The sequence below is a fragment of the Aspergillus versicolor genome, assembly GCF_001890125.1.
Source record: "Aspergillus versicolor CBS 583.65 unplaced genomic scaffold ASPVEscaffold_8, whole genome shotgun sequence".
Lineage (NCBI taxonomy): Eukaryota > Fungi > Ascomycota > Eurotiomycetes > Eurotiales > Aspergillaceae > Aspergillus > Aspergillus versicolor.
In genome coordinates this window covers 927253-946366 of record NW_024467531.1, presented here as the reverse complement: position 1 = coordinate 946366, position 19114 = coordinate 927253, and the positions used below count along the sequence as shown (strand labels likewise).

The following is a 19114-nucleotide window of genomic DNA, read 5'->3' as shown; positions in this document are numbered from 1 at the left end:
ATATAACTAACTGGCCGTCCATCTATATTGCTTTATAAGCCAACATATTTTACCCAACCATTGGTAGACCCCAATTCTTTCTTGGCTGGTGTTGAAGATACCCGGCGGTGCTCCAAGATATATATTTCTGACCAACCATGAACCCCGACTCCTCCTTGGTGTTACTTTAATATAAGATGCATACCGTAAGCCACGGCACGTGATGAGGCTTATATATATCACTGACGTGTTTGACTAACTATTGCACATTGATAAATGAACAATCCGTCCTTGACTTATCTTGATTCAATCACCCCAGTTCCGTGGTAATCATGGCGGACCTCAAGCCTCCTTTTACTGAAGAAACAGCGAGGAAGAAAGTCAAGGTAGCCCAAAACCTCTGGAACACCCAGTAAGAACTTCTCAGGTTTCTCCTATAACTTTAAACGCCTTTACAATCTGCATTGATCAATTTTCTCATTTCTGTTTCCATGCATTTTCTTCTAAGTAGTACTTGTTATCACCGTTTCTGTTAGCGGTTGAACTTTTCTCGTGGCGAGAAATGCCAATCCATCTCCATCCCTTGCATATCACATTCCCACATGTTCAAACCCAGGCTGCATGGCCCCTCACCCCCTTCTTATATGCAGTCTTGCAGTTCATATTTGAACAACCACACGGTCTTTATTGCTCCATCTTCCACAACTCGAATAGTTTATAGCCTCGTGCTTACTCAGGATGCCAGAGATCCCGTACGCGTTGCCCAGGCATACACACCGACCTGCATCTGGCGCAACCGCAGCTCATTCTTCTCCGGAACAGAGGGAATCATCGACTTTCTAACAGCTAAGTGGAACCGCGAAAAGAGTTACAGGTTACGAAAAGAACTTTTCTCGTATACCGATGACCGGATCGCTGTCCAGTTCTGGTACGAGTTTCAGGATGCCAGTGACTCCATGCGGTGGAAGCGATGCTACGGACTTGAAGACTGGACATTCGATAGGGAAACAGGAAAAATGCGTAAGCGGATGATGAGCGGAAATGATATCCTACTTGGACCTGACGGGAATGGTGAAGGACGGTGGTTTGTGGATGGAGTTGATGTTGAGGATGTAGATATTGGGGAGGAGCACTGGTGATTTATTTGCGCCTCGAATGACGAGAGTAAATACTTTGCAGCTATTATTATGAATTCCCAGCAAATTGCAACGGACTAAGCTATGCTTAAGATATTAAAGCTGACAGTATTCTTGGACGGTTGGAATGTTTGATCCGTTGGGTATGTTGATGGAACTTGGATGGGCATCCCTTTCGCCCTTGGGTGAACATATTCGCCCCTGTGCTCTAAACTCAAGCAAAGCAGCACGGTCTGGAGAAGGTGGTTTGAGTATCGCCACAACGAAGACACGAACTCGTAATGAGAGCTTATCGGATATTTTCTGTTGCTGCATCTGGGATTATTGGTATGCCATATTCGGGTGTTGTGAACGAGGTATGATTTCAGGACGTGTTGATCATACTGATTGAACAAAATCAATTCAGATTAAAACATCCCTTCATTTTGAAGGACATCTCTGTTATTAAATGGAATACAATATCCGAAAGACCGCCAGGGCAACACTAGTCGCAATCACACCAAGTCGTGGTCCCTCTTGAACCGATAAAGGTTGGAAATATCGCTGCAACACTATCGTCATATTTCCTTCGATAACTGTCTAAAAAAGTCGTCATCATAGATGCTGTAGGAATTGATGTTCATAGTTGAGTAAAAAAACACATTCTTCAGTGTGATGCCATTTGGTGACGGGGGAACAAGAAGAATCCTGCTCAAAACAAACACCTCAATCTGAACACTGGTCCATTCCACAAAATCTGGCCTCTCTGTGGCATGCCTAACTTCTCCAGCTTCCTGGTTTTGCACTTGGCGGATCTTGGGCATGTGTTTTGGTAGCATTTTTGCAGGAAATTGCTTGACATTTTGGAAGGGTTCCCTGAGCCTATGCCGGACTGGTATCATTCCCAACACCGTTCCGCGACGACTGAGAGCCTTCTTCCGCCATCTCTGGCCTCGAAGGACTTTCAGTCTCTCTAAACGGTTCTCACCTGCTCGACGCCTTTGCGACTACTAACCACTAACGAGCAGGGACGATTCGACGGCAATTTGAGGGCACTAACTGATCAATCAGTTATCGGGTATCTATCTCTACAACAGTACACGTCCCTCTATGTTCTGGCACCTACAATAATTCATATTCTGTGGTAAGCCCCCGCAGTTGAAGCCCATAGCGCCCATATGGTGTCTAGCCTAGTTATAACTGACATGATTAATAGTACACCACGATTGATCCATATGTGCCTTTGCGATAGGAGATCCGCGTCGTGTTAGGGTATTTCCAGGCAATGGAGGAGTCGTCTCCTAATTTCTACTCCAGAGCAGTGCGATCACCCTTAACCGATGCCAGCAGCAGAGTTAACAACTGCCAAACACCAATTGCAGAACGAGCATCGATGAGGGAGGAATACATGCTGACTTCACCGGAACCAATGTCCATCGTGACTAGCCCCTTGTCGCCCCAGAGCAATGCGGATAAGACTTGTCTCTCGCCAGTAGTCGACTCCAGGGCGGGTTCTAAACGAAACTCCACAATATCGGCTACCTCCATTATTTCGGGAAAGGGAAAGAGGAAGACTCATGTTGGACCATGGCAACTGGGAAGGACACTTGGGAGCGGGGCGACTGGCCGGGTGAGACTCGCGAAACATGCAGTCACAGGCCAAACAGCGGCAATCAAGATCGTATCTAAGAAATGTGCTGCCATATCGCAGAGCGACAGCATTGCTGCGATGGATAGAAGCGCGGGGAATTTCGTTGGAGGTGGAGGAAGGCAGATGCCATCTGGCATTGAACGTGAAGTGGTAATCATGAAGCTCATTGAGCATCCTAACGTCATAAGTTTATATGACGTGTGGGAAAATCGTGGGGAATTGTGGGTAAAGCCGAGTGTTTTAAATCTCTATAGAGCTGACAGTGATTAGGTACCTTGTTCTGGAATACGTTGAAGGGGGCGAGCTCTTCGACTACGTTTCCAATCATGGCCCACTGCCAGAAGAAGAAGCAGTTCGACTGTTCCGACAGATAATAGCGGGCCTTGGGTATTGCCATCGCTTCAGCATCTGCCATCGAGACCTGAAACCGGAGAATATCCTGTTGGACGGAGAACATAATGTCAAGCTCGCTGACTTTGGAATGGCTGCCCTTCAGCCCGAAGGGCACTGGCTCAATACCTCCTGCGGAAGTCCACATTATGCGGCGCCGGAGATTATTTATGGCCGCAAGTACAGGGGCGCCAGTGCTGATATTTGGAGTTGTGGAATTATCCTTTACGCGCTCTTAACTGGCTTCCTCCCATTTGATGGAGGTGATCTTCACACTACCTTGCAACTTGTCCGACGGGGGGACTACATGATCCCGCCGAATATCAGTGACGAGGCAGCAGACCTTATCCAGCGTATCCTACAAAAAAAGCCAGATGACCGCATCAGCATGAGGGATATTTGGCGGCATCCGTTGCTGAAAAAGTACGAAAAGTTTCACCAGGCTATAAGCAATCATCACCTAGGTCCCGCACCTCCTCTGACGGCCCAGGATTGCGGCCCGCCAGTTGTAAGACAAGACATTGATGTGGATCTGCTGAGGAATCTGCAAACTCTGTGGCATGATGTCAAACCAGAGAAGCTCATCGAGAGACTACTAAGCCTTGAGTAAGGGTCTACTCCACATTATGTCAAGTGTACAATCCAGTCTAACACACGATCTATAGGGTAACGCAGGAACGGATGTTCTATTATGCTTTGGTTAAGTTTAGGAACGAACAATTGGAAAACTACCAAGGCCAGCCTCTAAAGTATTCAGCAAGTGATTATCACCACATTTCACGAGGACAGGCCCGGCTTTCGAAGCACCTGCGAAGCCGCTCGCAAAGTGGATCACGAAGGCGAGCGCAAACCCCAGCTGCCAAAGAAACTGGCAAACGCAAGCCCTCCCTAAAAGAACCAAAATCACCATGTACAGTTGAGAGTTACGACCCTTTCCGATCACCTTTCCAGCGTGTGCCAGATAAGTCACCGCAGTACGCACGTGTCACCATTCACCGAGATGCGCCTGAGACGAGCCCTAAACCTGTCCAAGTTGAAAATGACCCCTCAAACCCATTCCTCGACGTTGACTACGACGAAGTCGAAAGCCAACAAAGCCCCCCATTCAAGATAGTGCGGAAAAAGAGGCCAAGAGTCAGTTCAGTCAAGTCATTTCAATCAAAGACCTCGCTTGCTTCACGTCGAGTGCCGAATTCCGTATCCAACCCCCGGTCAGCCAGTTACAAGCGAAATGTCTGCTTCCGCCACAATAGGAACCGTTCGCAAAGTTCTGTATCCGTTAGGGCGAAGATGCCTCACCCCAGACGACAAGCAAGCGAAGGAAGTCTCCTATCATCGCTTGGAGATGATCCGTTCTCAGACCCACAAGGTAGCCCTATGTTGCCGGCTCAGCCAACAATGGTCCGCGGTGCTGGCGTTGGCGTCAAACACAATGTACAACGGAAGGTACACAATTCTGACTTCATCTGGAGAGACGATGCGCGGAAAGTCTCACACGAACTCAGTCAGATATGCGAAGAGGCTTTCAATGGGAGTTCGTTGTCCACTGAATGTACCGATACCACTTGCGCAGGGTCAGAAACTCCTGCTACCTCGGTATCAATGGCTAGTGCAGGGGCATCGGATCACCAGATGGATGATGGAAGCTCAACTATCTGTATCACAGAAAAGACACCAGTGCCATCGCCGAAGGCTTCCCAAGCCAGCAAGGAGTTAGAAGAAACCCGCCGCAAGCTCATCGAGCATTCAACTAAGGATGGCTCCAAAGACCTCCCGGGGTATATTACGACAGTCATCAACCATCTTGATCGGCTGATAGAACAAGAAAAACTGCGGCACCATGGAAAGAATTGCCGAGAAAAGGACTCCGGCGGTTCAACGAGTGACCTACACTCTGGATCCTCACTCGAGACCGCCAGACTCTCAATTGTGTCCGAACAGCTGAACACGATACCCGTGAGGTCAGACAGCCTGAATGCTGGGAAGGATGGTAGACAAGCCTCTGGATCCACTGCTGCAGGCAGTCGAAGAAGTGACATTAGCCGCGGAAAACGCTCAATTCGAATGGTGCCTCATAGCTCCGTTCAGTCCATGGGCAAAGCCGATCCTCTGACAGTCGGCAAGACCCGCACACACTCGGAGCAGAGTGATGTGGGATTTGACACTGTCATTCGAGCAACATCTACTCATAGGCATTCTCGCATCCCTTGCGATCTGGACCCAATTGACGAACATCCAGCGTCCCCCAGACGCAGTGCTGTACGAACCTCCGACCACAAGAAGTGGTCTTGGTTTAGGAAATCCCAGAACATTGAAGACGATATCGCGAGAAAATCACCTAGGGTTGTTAAGCCTCTACATCCAAGCTCAGCAACAGTGATTGTCCATGAAGTCCGTCCTACAGCCGAAACCACAACAGCGCCGGAAAGCCCACCAAAGCTCCGAAAACCATCATCGGACACACCAAAGAGCTCTTTTTGGAAGTTCATGAAAAGGAAGACAAACAAGAATCCTTGTACGTCAATACTAACTAACCTCATCTATTGACCTTCACTAACTGAATCCTCACGCTCAGACCCCGGACCAACAACCCCATACCCCCCGTTCCTTGATGCCCGTCTTGATAATGAACAGCAACACCTACCACAATTAGAGCCGGAACCACAGCAAACAACGCAACAACCAGGGGCCAAGAAATTCAAGTCTCGCCGAAGTCGGCGCTCCGGTGGGCGAAGCAACAACTGGTTTGCCCGTGTATTCCAATTCAAACCCGCTACGCGGGTCGTACCTCTTAATACAACCAAGATCAAAGGCCGCAAGGAGATCTACAAAATTCTCCGCGAATGGAAGCAGTATGGTATCGAGGACATCTACCTAGATAAAGCTCACAGCATTATCTACGGCCGAGTTGGCGAATCAAACTGTACGTATCTACTACGGCTTCTCCTCTCCCTTCTCATCCCTTGAAAGAACAAGACCAACCCTCAAACCTATTTCACGACAAGAGAGAAAACAAAATCAAAGAAGCTCACTAACAGCCACTCCAAACAGTCCTCCACCTCCGCCCCGTTGAATTCTCTGCAGACTTTTATACAGTCATCGAAGACGGCCGACAAGAAAACCTCGGCCTTGTCCGGTTCCGACAAGAGCGCGGCGCCGCGTCTTCATTCAACAAAGTCGTCGACACACTCTCCATGGTCATGAAACAGCGCAGCCTGGTAGTCGAGGACCCGGTCCGCGCAAAGAAAATGGTGCAGGTTCTCGATCCGTATCCCAATGCGTGATTGCATTCAATACCGAAATCATCCACCTACTCAATCACTTATGCCCTTCTCATTCGTTCAATTGGCTTGGGCTGTATCATCTCATATTACATAGCAATACTTTTTTTTGATTGAAGTAGTTAACTAGCTAGCTTTATTGGTTGGTCTTTTGATTATTGATATATTTGTCTATCTATTTCCCTTCCTCTCCTTTGCCTGGCTTGCGTTGGCTTGATTTGAATCCGGTGATACGACGTCCGTTTCCCCTCAACCGACATGCATACATACTACATACAGCAAGTGATTTTCTCATCAACCCCACCAACCCCGGGGATCCGAAGTAGCCGGCGCCGTCCTGAGGGCCCGCTGCTGACGCAGTTGACACAGCCACAGTAGTAGTCCCCATACTACGTACTGGAAACTAGCTAGCCGTGGGCTAGGTAGTCGATTCTGACGCTCGTTTCATACATTTCCTTTCCATTTCATTTGTGTTTCTCGGAAAGACGGGTTAGGTTACTTCTTCATGTATGTGCGAGCGGTACTTTAGTGTTTAGTGGTTCATCTAATGTAATGACACCCTGCCAAGTTTCCCTTCTTATGAAGAGAGAAAAGGAAGAAGTATGTGATCTTATATGTAAGGGATCTAAGGCCTAGAATACTCAGCAATGTACATGCAGGATAGGGATATGCTAGATAGTGCAAAAAATAGATAGTGATCATGGTTTGCAATGATAAATAGTTAAAATATGATCAGACAGCCTCCCAAGGTAAAATAAAAGAGATATTGATATAGAAGACAGATTAGAACGGGCAGTAAACAACAGAGAGAGCCTCCCTTTTTCGCAAAATGACGACGTAGTTAGCCACCCAAATGAACGGTTGAAATGCAACAATACAAAACCGTAGGCGAAAGGCCTAACGCAAAGACAGATGGCCACCCGAAATATACTGCAAGTGTAACAGAATGAACAAAGCGTATTGGATCGACAAATGCCACGCAAATCACAGAAATCCTTCCAGATCAAATCGACGGCTAAAAAGCAGAATTCCGCACCGGTCTTCGCTTCGTGATAACAGACGCAAAATACCGCCTTCTTGATGCAAGTCTTCCTCCCAGCTCCAGAGTAGCGTCAATCCCAAGAAGATCCATAGCCTGGAGTGATGCCCATAGATAGCTGGTTGTGGACGACAGGAGAAAATTTCCATTAACAGGTTGCCCCGAAATAGTTTATAGTCGTAAATCTTGTCTTCCAACACCCACGTAGTATCCGCGTGGGCGATTTTGTTTTTTTCTTTTGTTTTCTTTTTTTTTTATTGGTATTCTTGGTATTTGATGTGAGACGAGAGACCGCCTTAGCGTCCGCAGACAAGCCGCGAAACCAGGATAAGAGCCAAGCGGCGTATCCAAGCGGCGATTCCGCATGTTGTCGCGTATTCGCAAGAGTCGAACCAAGTTGGTGAATTAGCGTATTTCGCCCTCATGTCAACACCATAATTGTAGATTGTGCCAGCACAATTCGTTCTGATACCGCAGCTGCTTCACATCAGCCTTAGACGATACGAAACGAAATATGTTTCCGTTCGATCCCGCCAAAAAGAAATAGATCCACGGGGCGAAGCAACACTATGTTATGAAGCTTTGCTGTGATAGGTCTTTTTGGCCAATTGTTTCAAGTTTTCTTTTCCTTTCTTTTTTGTTCTTCTTTGTTTCCCGATCTCCGGTTTCCGATCTCTCTCTACATCCAAGTCTCCGATTGGAATGTCGAAATGGGCCTCCGGCAGAGGAGCGAAGAAGAAGAAGCGTGTGACCTGCACACGAGCGAGCCGCGCCGAGCCCCACCGTCTTGATACAACCTTTCTGCCGTTGCAAATCTTCACCCCATCACCCCCTCCAAGGGCCGTGTTTAATCAACACTATTCAGCTGCCTACTGGCCTAGTCCCCGGCGGTCCAACGCATTGAGCATATCGCTATCGGTACTAGAGCGGCCCGGGTTTTCGCCGGGGTTGAGCATATCTCGCACATTTAGTCCATTCCGTGGGGCAGACCCCGGAGTTGAAGTTGGCGGAGGCGTGATAGCGCTCTGGGGATGCATTGCAGGATAAGGCGATCCGTGAGGGGAAGAAGAATGGCGGTTATCGTACGCATAAGCGGCCTGAGGCGAAGGACGACGGTCATGCGGAGGTGGGGGATAGTACGGAGCGGCACGTGGCTGGTACGGAGCTCCGCTGACTGGTGTCACAGGGGCTAGGTTGGTGGGATCGGGATAATCAAACCCGGAGCCGGAGCCTCGGCGAGGTCTCTGTTTGAGGGAGAAATAGAGTTTAGCTTCTCATAGAAAGCAGATGTAAGGTATGAGATGAGTCATTGGAAACCTACATGATCTTGCTGCACAGATGTAAGGGGTGGAGGTGCACCAGCATATGGAGGGTACATTCCCTGAGGTGGCGGGAGCGTCGTCTCTGAACTGGCTTGGGGTTGCTGTTGAGGAGGCAGGGGTTGGCCGTGCGCACCGTAGAGCACAACCGGCTCTCCCCCAGGGCGCCCTCCGTTCTGACCATTTCTCATGTGTGGGTAGGCGGCGTGAGCAGGGACAAAGGCCTGGGTCTGGGATGAGACTGGAGTAAACATGCATGGCTGGTTAAAGCGAATGCAATTGCTGCAACGGCCATCTGGATTGCTGTCAAAGCCCGAGCATCGGATCTACCGTTATCGAACCGTTAGCCACTACATAACATGCAATTGTTTTGAGTAGGCCATACCTTCCGTCGCCGACAGTAGCGACATGCGATGGCAGTCCTCTGGCGCGGAGCAGCCTGGTAAACGACCGCACCGGGTGCAGATGGAGGAGCCGGAGGCGGAGGCTGTTGGCCACCATATATTTCTGGACGGTAGGCACCTGGAGGAGGGGGTAGTCGGTAGGGGTCTGGCTGGGCGTGGAGTGGGTGAACGGCAGCCATATTGGGTTGAGGAGGGTATTGCGACTGAGGAGGATATTGCGCCGGCGGAGGGGGATACTGGTGGTCCGCAGACGGAGGAGGAGGGTAGGAAGCTGGAGGATACTGGAGGAAGGAAGTCATTAGATTAGTATTGGTCGGGCGCAAAGAGTCAGACTTGAGGGGATCGGAGGATTTGCAGGGGGAGACGTGTGGTTATAGTTATATAGAGCGACAGCGGCAAAGAAGGAGCCAAACATACAGGAGGATATTGAGAGGCCGGTGGGTAGTGAGGGCTCTCGTCGGGCTGACTGGCGTTCCACTGAGGCGGTGGATACTGTCCCTGTCGACTAGGGCCGCTGTAGTCGTGGGGATTGGACATTGGAGACGAGGGAGGCGAGAGGCTGCCTGAGAAACGGGAGAGACGGACTGGGGATTAAAAGGAAGGGAGATGCAGGATGATGTATGAGCGTCGGGACTCCCGTCGTTGGCGTCGTTGGGCTCAAAGCACAGAGCACGGTGTTGGGGGGAGTGTCAGAATCAAGTCGTAACGAAAGCGTTTGCTGCGTATGTAACGGTATGTACGTATGTAACGCTGTAAGGCGCCGTAAGCCGTATGGCGGAAGGTGGACGGAGACGGTGAATCGCCCGCTGGAAGAGCGAATGGAGGTGAGTGAGATGAATAATAACACAGGAGCTAATAAGAGGCGAGGATGCGCAGTTCAAGTTCAGAAAAGAGGCCAAATCACAGTGCTTGTCCGTCGGGTGATGTGCAGGGCTAGCATAGCCTCGTGGTCACCTGAAGCCCAACGGGGAAACAGACGCGAAGAGAAAATGCAGCGAGAGAAAAATGGGAAAGGGCTGAAGAATGGCTTAAACCCAAGAGGGAGGATGAGGCTAGAGGATGGAAGGGAAAAGAACAGGGACAGTGACAGGGGTGCGAAGAGGCGGTGGAGGAGATGGGTGATATAAAGGGAGGAAAAGGGAGAGCCCAGAAATGCAGAAAAGAACAAAAAAAGGGAAAAAAAGGGAAAAAAAAAGGGAAAAGAGCCTCGGGCTTCTGCTTATAATGTTGACAGTTTATAAGTGCGAGAGAAGTGTGATAGAGCAAGCGGATGGCAAGATTAAAATAGAGGAGGGATACAAAAAGGAAATGAAAAAAAAAGAATTTAAAAAATAAGAAAAAAAAAAAAGAATAAATCAGAAAAAATAAAAATGAACTCGACTCACCAGTGGAGAGGCAGTCAGCAAGCAAGAAGGAATAAGGGCGTCCACTACACCAGCCGGTCTGGCAGTAGTGCGAAGCAAAAGTGTCAGGATACGTCCAAGCACAGTGCGTTTGTTGAAACTACTCCCGAATTGCTGCAGCAGTGCAGACAAACGACGACGACTCAAGGGGCCCGTGGTACGTGAGAGAGCGGAATCTCGTTTGCGTGGGAAAAGAGCGAAATCGTGAGAGAAGTGAAAGTATCCAATGGCAGAGGTCCAGAGTATTTTGCTAATCGACTAACTACAAGAAATTTCTTTTGTCCAAGTCCAACTCTTCGACCAGCTGGTAATGGCTCCATCTCAGAGTCTGGGTCGCCGCTCGCCGGTCCGTTCGGGAGGCAAGGAAGGCGGGAAGACTCGCAGATGGGGAAGGACGAGGAAATGGGATGCGTCCTGCAATTGATTGTCTGGGTCGATGGGTCTTTGGCCCTGCGCTGGATACGAATGATCATAATATGGGCGAGGGCGAGTGCCTCGACATGACGGCTCAAGGCTTGAAGAGTCGAACCGTGCTCTCGCTAGTGAATGATTCACCGCAACGGGAGCAACCTTCAGAGGATCTCAAGGCAGTGGAGTGACGAGGGAATCGAAATTCAACCGATCAAACAAGCGGTCATGAAGGCCAGAGGCTGAAGCAGAAAACCTGAGGTGTCCCCAGCGGGTGGGACCGCGGTACCCAACGCCAAACGACCCATAGACATGGATGAGGACTCCCAAGCCGACGCTAACGCAGCGATGGCTCCGTAGAACCCAGACGGATTTAGAGATCAGCTGAAGCCTGAAGCCTGAATGACGGTCTGTTCGAAAGGGACGCCGGGACGGGTAAAGGCGCCGTGACGGAACTCCCCACTGCTCCAAGCTATTTCAGTGCTCTTTGACCTCTGTTTCTTACACAATACCGACTGCGTATTAGTACCTTGTGTCCAGTCTCCGAGAAGCTGCCGGGTGGTTATTGCTGGCCCGCCCAGACATCCTGGGCACTTAGGCAGTCTGCAGGGGCCTCGAGGACCTCGTTCATTGCTCACTGGTGTTAATTGTTAATAATGGTGCTATACCCACCCGTTCTCTTCACGCTGAGCGGGAGGCTCCACCCGCATCATGATAGCCGGATTCCCGCCCGGTGATTGGTGCAGCCGCAGGCTCTTCGAGTCTCAGCCGTTAGGTCGCCTCTGCGCCGCTGCGGCCCCTCTGCCTGCCCTGTCCTGCTTGCACTCCCTCCTGCACCAAAGCATCATCCTGCTGGCCTAAGCTGACTTTCTGATTTGGGGTTTGAGCCTAGATCTTGGATTCTCCCAGTGCTGCAGACAACAACCACCACCACCACCACCACCATCCGAGTCGCGCCCTCCTGCAGCATTATTGCTGGTACCGTACCACCGCCTCTGGACGCCTGGTTCGCGCTAGGAGACACCGTCTTCGCAAGCTCCCATCGAGTTCCTTTCCAGTGGGATTTGCGAACCATGGTTGACTTTACTAGTGTTCCGGATTTCGGTTCACCGCAATAACCGCGTGTTTTGTCCCCTTTTCGTCTGACGCTTTGCAGCCCACTAATTCTGCCTACAAAAACCCAGCGGAGACATGAGCTGTCATCAAGATTATCGCCTAGCCTGCGGTACCGCCGGAGTTCCGGCCAAGTGGTCCTCGCCCGATATGTGTGCGAGGAGTCCGACTCTCCAGGCACACTCAAGGAGACTGGGGATAGCGACCTCTGGCGCTGAATTTCCGGATGTATGCAAGGTATTCAAGGGACAAGCACCCCGTCCTCGACCGAAGCCCGCGCATACCTACATCAACTCCTTACAGAAAGTTAAAACGAGCCCTCTCTATTATCATCATTGCTCTCGAACTTGAGACCGTAATCTCCGCTGCATGTTTGGAACGGCGACTGCAAATGCAAGGACGCTTGCAAGGGAGATTCGCTTGAATAAGAAAGATACCAGCATGACTTTCCCGGAACTTGGAGGATCCTGTGCATATTCACCTTGCTTACCAAACCGGATGCATTGCAGGGTTGCAGTTCATGCTGTGGCATTTTCTCGCTCGGTCTCCTGCCAGCATGCAATATATGCGCTTGCTCACGGCTCTTCGCATAGACAGCGGAAGAATACGATCCCTGGCGGCCGCTGGCATGTGCAAAACTTGAATGCAATTCGAGTCTAAGTAAGACGACCATGCGCTCGCTCTACATCGGCCGTCGATTCCCTGTTTTTGATGCCTTTTTTACGCATACACGGCCTTAAACGCGATGCAAGGAAATCAATTATCATGATTGCCTATCGAAATGCAGCTGCGCCCTCTTGTGACCTCGCGTCCCTCCGTCCTCCGTGGCTTGAAATTGAGAACATCCCCAAACGTGGTAGTTCACTGTTTGACCATTGGCACGGACCGGCTGGACCCAGGAGAAAGGACCGCTCCGAACCAGAATCAAAATCGGTAATTTATTGGGACACGGATACAAACTGAACCATGGTATAAGCCACGCACTGGGCCGCCGCACCAAATATTAGAATTGCAATCCCAACGGACCCATGGGTCTGCTTCGGAGCACGCTGGGGCCCAATGACGGTATGGAATATGTGAACTGAAGTACGTAACGGCCTGGCCCGCAGCGAGGCGTACGAATCCTATGGCGATGACCAGTAAACTTGCGACTTGGTTATAGGATCGAGGGCATCAGGGCTAGGGCTCCTTCAGCAGTTCGTTCCATGGATTCAAATGATACGGAGAGGCGAGGGCCGACAAGAATACCGGAACTGGAAGGTCCAAATCCGTCGAGCCTCCCGGTGGCAATTAAGATGATGCGTGTACTTCCCCTTTCTCGTCTTGCGCCTCAACGACCCCAGTACCCGGTTTCACAGTAGATCAACGAGGTTATGTCTGCCTCGGCACTCCGCTTTAAACAGTGTCGTCGCACAAGGGCTGGTGAAAAGTTGGATTACAGGCTCCCATTGGCCCCCGAGATATACAATAGTAGCCAATAGGGGATTCAGTTCAGATGAGGATGGACGGAGGTTGTTCAATCAGAGTGGAAGGGCGGCCATCTTTTGATCGTGGAGGGGCAGGAGGGGCGGAGGGGCAGAGGGGTCTGGTGTTAGTGGCGGGGGCTCCCTCCCAGTGCTACAGTCCTGGGACCGGGGTGAGCGACTGAGCGTTGCAAACTCTCCAACCGACGGAGCTGCCGCGGGCTTCACAAAATAAGTTGCATTAGCGCGACTCGGCCGGTTCGAATTTTCTGCCGGCCTCGCAGTTTCCAATTCCAGCTGAAGGAGGAGTATCGTGTGGCCTGCCAATCAGACTGCTGAACCGCAACTGTGATCAAGACAAACCCGGTTGCGGGGACGTCTGCTGACATGCATTCCCATCCATCATCATCGCGTGTCCCATTGCCTTGCAATAATAATACCAAGTCAATAACGATGATCTTGACTGTGCCTGCTCACGATCCTTGCTGCTGTCGTAATATTCCCACCTCACTGCCTTCGTGAGGCCCGTCTGGCTTTGGGGCAGGGGCGGCAGCCCCTGTGAAGTCATCGATCCTGTCATTTGGAAACTTTCGGGCATCCCACCAAAGCCATCCTCCATTTGGCAGACTTTCTCACAATGAAAGCATCATAATATTACCCCTGCTCACGGGCGAGGTATCGGCCTCCGTCCAGCATGACCCCTGCTCCGAGACTTGGATCGTGTGACCTGGACACTTTCCCCAGAACGACAGGTTTGGTTGAAAGGAGTACGTGTCGGGCACGGTGCTAGTGCCCACTCTACTTTGTGGGGGGTCGCACATTGATGATGCGACCGACAAGGATGGCTCTTTTTGCGCGCCCGGAAACAAGAGTTCAACGCGCTCCTGGAAATGCAGGTGCCTGTGCCAGCCTGTCAGGGCGTTGGGCAACCACACCGCGATTCGATCATCCCCCGCTAGTAAAATTAATTGTCGCCTTTCCCATGCCACAACGGCCCGCACCGTCTCCCGCCAATCTAATGCACGAAGTGTATCCGTCGTTATGACCTGCTGGGCAACACCGGTTCAATCCCATCCATGGCTAGGCAACCAGACAACCACCGGACAAGAATGCTCATCTAATTCACCGCTCTTCATTGGTTTCACCGGCCGAGCCATCCCTAGTAAACCATCTTCCGCCTACGAGGCCCCTTGCTCTAGCCCTCTCTCGACTTCCTTGCCGGAAGCAAGGTGCTTTAGTTCGAGATGTCCTTTTGTCCATGCCGGAGGAACTGCAGAGGCGGTTTCGCCTGCTTGAGTTTGGGAAAACCAGCTTGCAGCATTGCATGTGGGCAAACTTCGGTGTGCGACGGCCTCGTACATATTGAAAAGACGCTGCCAATAAGCCCGGTCAACTCCAGATAACAAGTTCCACAGAAGTCGACTCTCGCACTAGCCTCACTCCATCACATTATAAATTTATAATTATTTCCTAGCCGTTGCCCACGTTTCCAAGACGCTTCTTTTTCGCACCTTATTTTGTGATCATCATAGCAGTGCTACTCGGACGCCTTTCCATACCGTACCAGACGGCACTGAAACGGTCCAGAAATACGGTATTACGCGCCCGGTAAGATACACGCCTGGTGTCGCAACTCGCCCTTTTTGATTATTTTTCATCCTTTTGCCACGTTTTTCGATCCCAATCGGCTCGGTGCATTGCCGTCCGCGTCTTTCCGCTGCGGCCCAGAACCCACAGGCCACAATCACCTGCGTTGCTGGGCTTTGCCTTTTCCTCAGCTCAGCTCGTCCCGGTCCTTCGTCTCCAGAACTCCCCACTAGGACCCCACCTCTACAACCAAACGTTCTTCACCGCCAGCCACCTGCGGTGGCGGCCGCTCCAAGGACGTCAGCAGCCTTACTGTTTGTATTTTTTCAAGGCCCTCTTTATCCTCTAGACTGATCTTCCATTGCCCCGAGGCAACGTGTATAACCTGCTAAATATACATGGATGATACTAAGCAGCGGACCGTGAGCCAGGATCCCGCGGCACGAAAGTCCGACTCTTGAGGCCTGACATGACAATGTTTTGCCAGGGAGGCGGTATGACGAGAGTCGGACAAGTTAGTTCTTCCACTACTGCCGAGCTAGTAGTACACTAGTCCACCTAGTGTGCGGCTGCCCCGGGGGCGCAGGGAAAAAGAAAGCACGCTGCCTGTGATCATCGATCAACTCGCATATGTTTTCGGTCATGTGATTGCCTCGCAGCCTATGAGCGTCCTCAAATTCACAGACTATCTTGACTTTATCTCTTCCTGGATGACTGTTGGCCCGCCTGTGCGTCGGAAACTCTTGGTGGTGGGTGACAGGGCGGCAACTCTTCGGATCTGGTTGGTGGATGACAACGGCGACGACAGGGAACGGCCAGCATCATAGGGCAGGTCCAAACCTGTCTGTGCTCGTTGGGTACAAGTCACAAAGACGTGTGTGCATTTTGCAAATATGCAGGAATAGTGCCCTTGAAAGAAAAAAAGAGTGACGTGGCGAGATGATGGGAAACGACGTCCTGCATACAGTATGTTCAACGATCCAGAGCTTCAAGCTACCGAAATTTGAGAGCACCCTAGACACTTCCTTTGGCCCTTGATGACGTTTGTTCCATTGGGTTTGTTTTCTTAGCTCGAGGGGGAATTTACCTATTTTACTGCACTGTGCCAGGCCGTCTTTTACACCGTGATCGGCTGCATCATGTTTCGGGTCACACAGGAGATCTCGCCTTGTCTGCCATAATTTCCATCGCGTGATGCTTTGCCATCACGTTCGGCTTTGAAGGAAGAGGCTGCGACGCTGATGCATGCCTGACCTTATTCCACCCTACACTGTCGCTCGGCTCCGTCATCTCGGACACACAGCGGCGATCCCTCTCCCACGACCTCGCCGGGAAAAAAAAAAAAAAGAGCGGAAAAACAACAATACATAATGATGCTCGGTAGCCGGCGAACATTTCCAAGTTTTGGGTATCCACAAGCGATGGACGATCTTGCTCCAGTACCGAGAATTCTCCAGATCGTCTGTCTATCAGTGCTGTGCCACCATGATCCAGGTCCTGGTGTGGCACTGGCCGACTGGAAAAAATTTGCGACTTGCAAGAGCGAGAAATGGTCGGTCTATCGCCGAAGCTGACAGCCACTTATGTCTGGTGCCATGGAGTTTTCTCAGCAGGCCTTAAGTTTCCCAGCAATAGTCGCGCTGCGTTTGGTTTTCTCCCTCGGGACTTTTGTTCTTCGCCAGAGATGTATTCGGGGCTGAATTCCTCTCAGAAATTTGGACGCTGACTTCAGAGTTCATGCCTCGCACCCCACTCTCCCCAGTCCGATCTCCCCGTGTCAGTGCGCATGCCGTGCTAATCGCATACGTGTTCAGGAGGGGGACAAAATAAACCACCAACTGACCGACCCTCAATTCAGCTACCCACTGTCAACGCCTTATCCACTTACCCACCGTGGCAATTGGGAACCCTTAGCCTGCGGCGCTTGCGTATGGATTATGGAGCCATAGATATTTGGCTACTACCCGGTAAAGATATCGCACCCGTCGTCCTCGGACGATCCAGATAGATCCATCGATGATCGATCCCCTTTCTCCACTAAGGAAAAACTGACGAGCAAGATGACGATGATTTATTCGTTTATTCATTTATTTCTGGTCAACCTTCTAACTATACGAGTCGCGATGAGTTAATTACGAACCACAATTCCCGGAAATTGCATCCACTAACCAAGCCCCGGTGTCTCAAAACTTTTATGACTGAATGCTGAGGTCAGTTGATCCCATTGGTGATAAACTGCCTATCTGTCGGCGATAATCTTGAATAATCTAGAAAGTCTGGAAAGTCTGGAAAGTCTGGAAACGGACATTGCGATTGTCGCGGCTATTGGCAGTTCGCTAGTCCAACTCTCGTTGTGATCTTTCCTCCGAGGCTCCGTGAGCCTCGTATTATTTCTACTAAACTATGTTGATCCCCCTAGCAGGGTCATAACCATGGTGGCTGGCTACCCTGTTCTGTTACCTCCTGTGCCTTTTTGGCTTTTTACAGGCGCACGGTTTAATAGAAGTATAAACCAAATATGGCTGAAGTTTGATTTATGTCTTGTACAATTTTTTTAGGGGGTAGATTGGTTCTGTCTGCGGGAAGCCCCGAGCGAAAGCTTCATCATAGACTCGTCCACGGTAACTAAGTACTCTAACTTAGTTTAGAGATACCTGAACAGAAGAGTTTGGAGGCGACTTCAAAAAAGCGAGGACCATATTGTAGAAAGCGGATTGAGACTACGCGCCTGAGGATTCGTATGAAAAATACGCTCCATGATGACTGCCACCTTGCCAAGGCTGCGCAATACCAATTTGGCCTCCTTCGCGGTGTACTTTTGATAAGAGCGGAGTCGCACCTGAAGTATTTAAGGCAGCCAGGTAGATAGGTTCCTTCTTTAAGACGTCTGCATACTACGGTGCTACCTACTATATATCTAGTTATACGCTCTAGACTGGACGACATTATCTACGAGTTCATCATATTTACTGCGAGTCACCTTTAACTCATTGGATCTATTGTATGGTTTGCAGGCCAATGTTGGAAGTTTCCATCCTATCGCGAGATATGCATGGATGTATCCCGAATTCGTCCAGGCTTGGTAGGCCTGCCTGGACTAGAACTTGGAAATACCTTTTCTTTTTGCTTGAACGGGTTCGATGCTAATTAGGACAAGAACCCAATTGGCCCTTTGGGGTCTTCAGCTGGTTTGGAGGTTGGAGACTTGATGGATTCCATATGTAAGGCCCCAATACATAATATCTATTCGTCGTTGTCGCTGTTGTAGTATCTACGTCTACATGTACACGTGAACAAACTTCGCATATATTCTGGACAGATAAGGTATCTGCTACCTGGGAATTGCGATGAATGACAATACGCATTTCCACAGATGAGGGCCAAGCATGCCATCAAGATACGTAGGTCTTATCTCACCCCCGGTGTATTTCGTTCATTGGAAAGGCTGCCCGGCTCTCTCCTTAAGAATACCGCATACAGGGTGCCTTTTCAAACCACTTCGACGAAAAACCATTGAATATAAGTATAATTGGGGAGTAGGAAGTTTCAAGAGCAGCTTTACCTCAACCAAAATGGACCATCAGCGCACTAAGTGGTTGTTTGAATCGGAGGTCCTTTGCTCCTGTTTATAATGGAAATACCCCGGTCCTAAGGCTATCCGTTAAACATCTCGAACGGGGGGAAGATAGTTGCTCGATGTGAAGAGTAATACAGCTAATGAACATGATTTTAGCAATTGTGCTGGCTTTCACAAGATGTCCAGTGGGGTTTCAATTTGGGGATGAAGCAACCAGGAGACAACCTGGGTTAAATGTGGCTTTCCACGAGAAACGCCAACTGGGTATAACAAGGCTAGCTTCTCAGCCATCAACACATATAACGAGTAGACGGTGATTGAGGGGAACTGACCATCTGACTGCGTCTCGAAAATGATCTGGAGAGGGCTACGTAACGAACGGTAT

General features: G+C 50.2%; 4 protein-coding genes across 4 annotated transcripts; 3 read left to right on the top strand and 1 right to left on the bottom strand.

Moving 5' to 3' along the window:
- The first annotated feature begins 254 nt into the window (after positions 1-254).
- Positions 255-1384, top strand: ASPVEDRAFT_44478 (uncharacterized protein). The gene has a single exon (XM_040813052.1). It carries the CDS (start codon positions 582-584, stop codon positions 1116-1118), a length of 537 nt encoding a protein of 178 aa, XP_040670707.1. The 5' UTR covers positions 255-581; the 3' UTR covers positions 1119-1384.
- Positions 1385-2152: 768 nt separating this feature from the next.
- Positions 2153-6505, top strand: ASPVEDRAFT_823099 (serine/threonine-protein kinase). Its single transcript, XM_040817184.1, has 6 exons — positions 2153-2238; positions 2311-2966; positions 3016-3741; positions 3801-5650; positions 5711-6058; positions 6187-6505. Exons 2-6 carry the CDS (start codon positions 2380-2382, stop codon positions 6417-6419), a joined length of 3744 nt encoding a protein of 1247 aa, XP_040670706.1. The 5' UTR covers positions 2153-2238; positions 2311-2379; the 3' UTR covers positions 6420-6505.
- A 1819-nt stretch (positions 6506-8324) lies between these two features.
- On the bottom strand, positions 8325-9715 carry ASPVEDRAFT_137354 (Zn(II)2Cys6 transcription factor domain-containing protein; the record flags this gene model as incomplete). Its single annotated transcript, XM_040807381.1, has 4 exons — positions 8325-8699; positions 8777-9100; positions 9160-9459; positions 9596-9715. 4 exons carry the CDS (start codon positions 9713-9715, stop codon positions 8325-8327), a joined length of 1119 nt encoding a protein of 372 aa, XP_040670705.1.
- On the top strand, positions 9639-10515 carry ASPVEDRAFT_823105 (uncharacterized protein). The gene has a single exon (XM_040817185.1). It carries the CDS (start codon positions 9799-9801, stop codon positions 10303-10305), a length of 507 nt encoding a protein of 168 aa, XP_040670704.1. The 5' UTR covers positions 9639-9798; the 3' UTR covers positions 10306-10515.
- Positions 10516-19114: the final 8599 nt, after the last annotated feature.

Excerpts from the sequence above, each read along its gene's own strand:
- ASPVEDRAFT_823105 (XM_040817185.1), top strand. The coding sequence starts at position 9,799 with ATGAGCGTCGGGACTCCCGTCGTTGGCGTCGTTGGGCTCAAAGCACAG.
- ASPVEDRAFT_823099 (XM_040817184.1), top strand. The coding sequence starts at position 2,380 with ATGGAGGAGTCGTCTCCTAATTTCTACTCCAGAGCAGTGCGATCACCC. Across the intron at positions 2,967-3,015 it reads TGGGAAAATCGTGGGGAATT|GTACCTTGTTCTGGAATACG; the intron begins GTGGGTAAAGCC and ends GACAGTGATTAG. Across the intron at positions 3,742-3,800 it reads GAGAGACTACTAAGCCTTGA|GGTAACGCAGGAACGGATGT; the intron begins GTAAGGGTCTAC and ends CACGATCTATAG.
- ASPVEDRAFT_44478 (XM_040813052.1), top strand. The coding sequence starts at position 582 with ATGTTCAAACCCAGGCTGCATGGCCCCTCACCCCCTTCTTATATGCAG.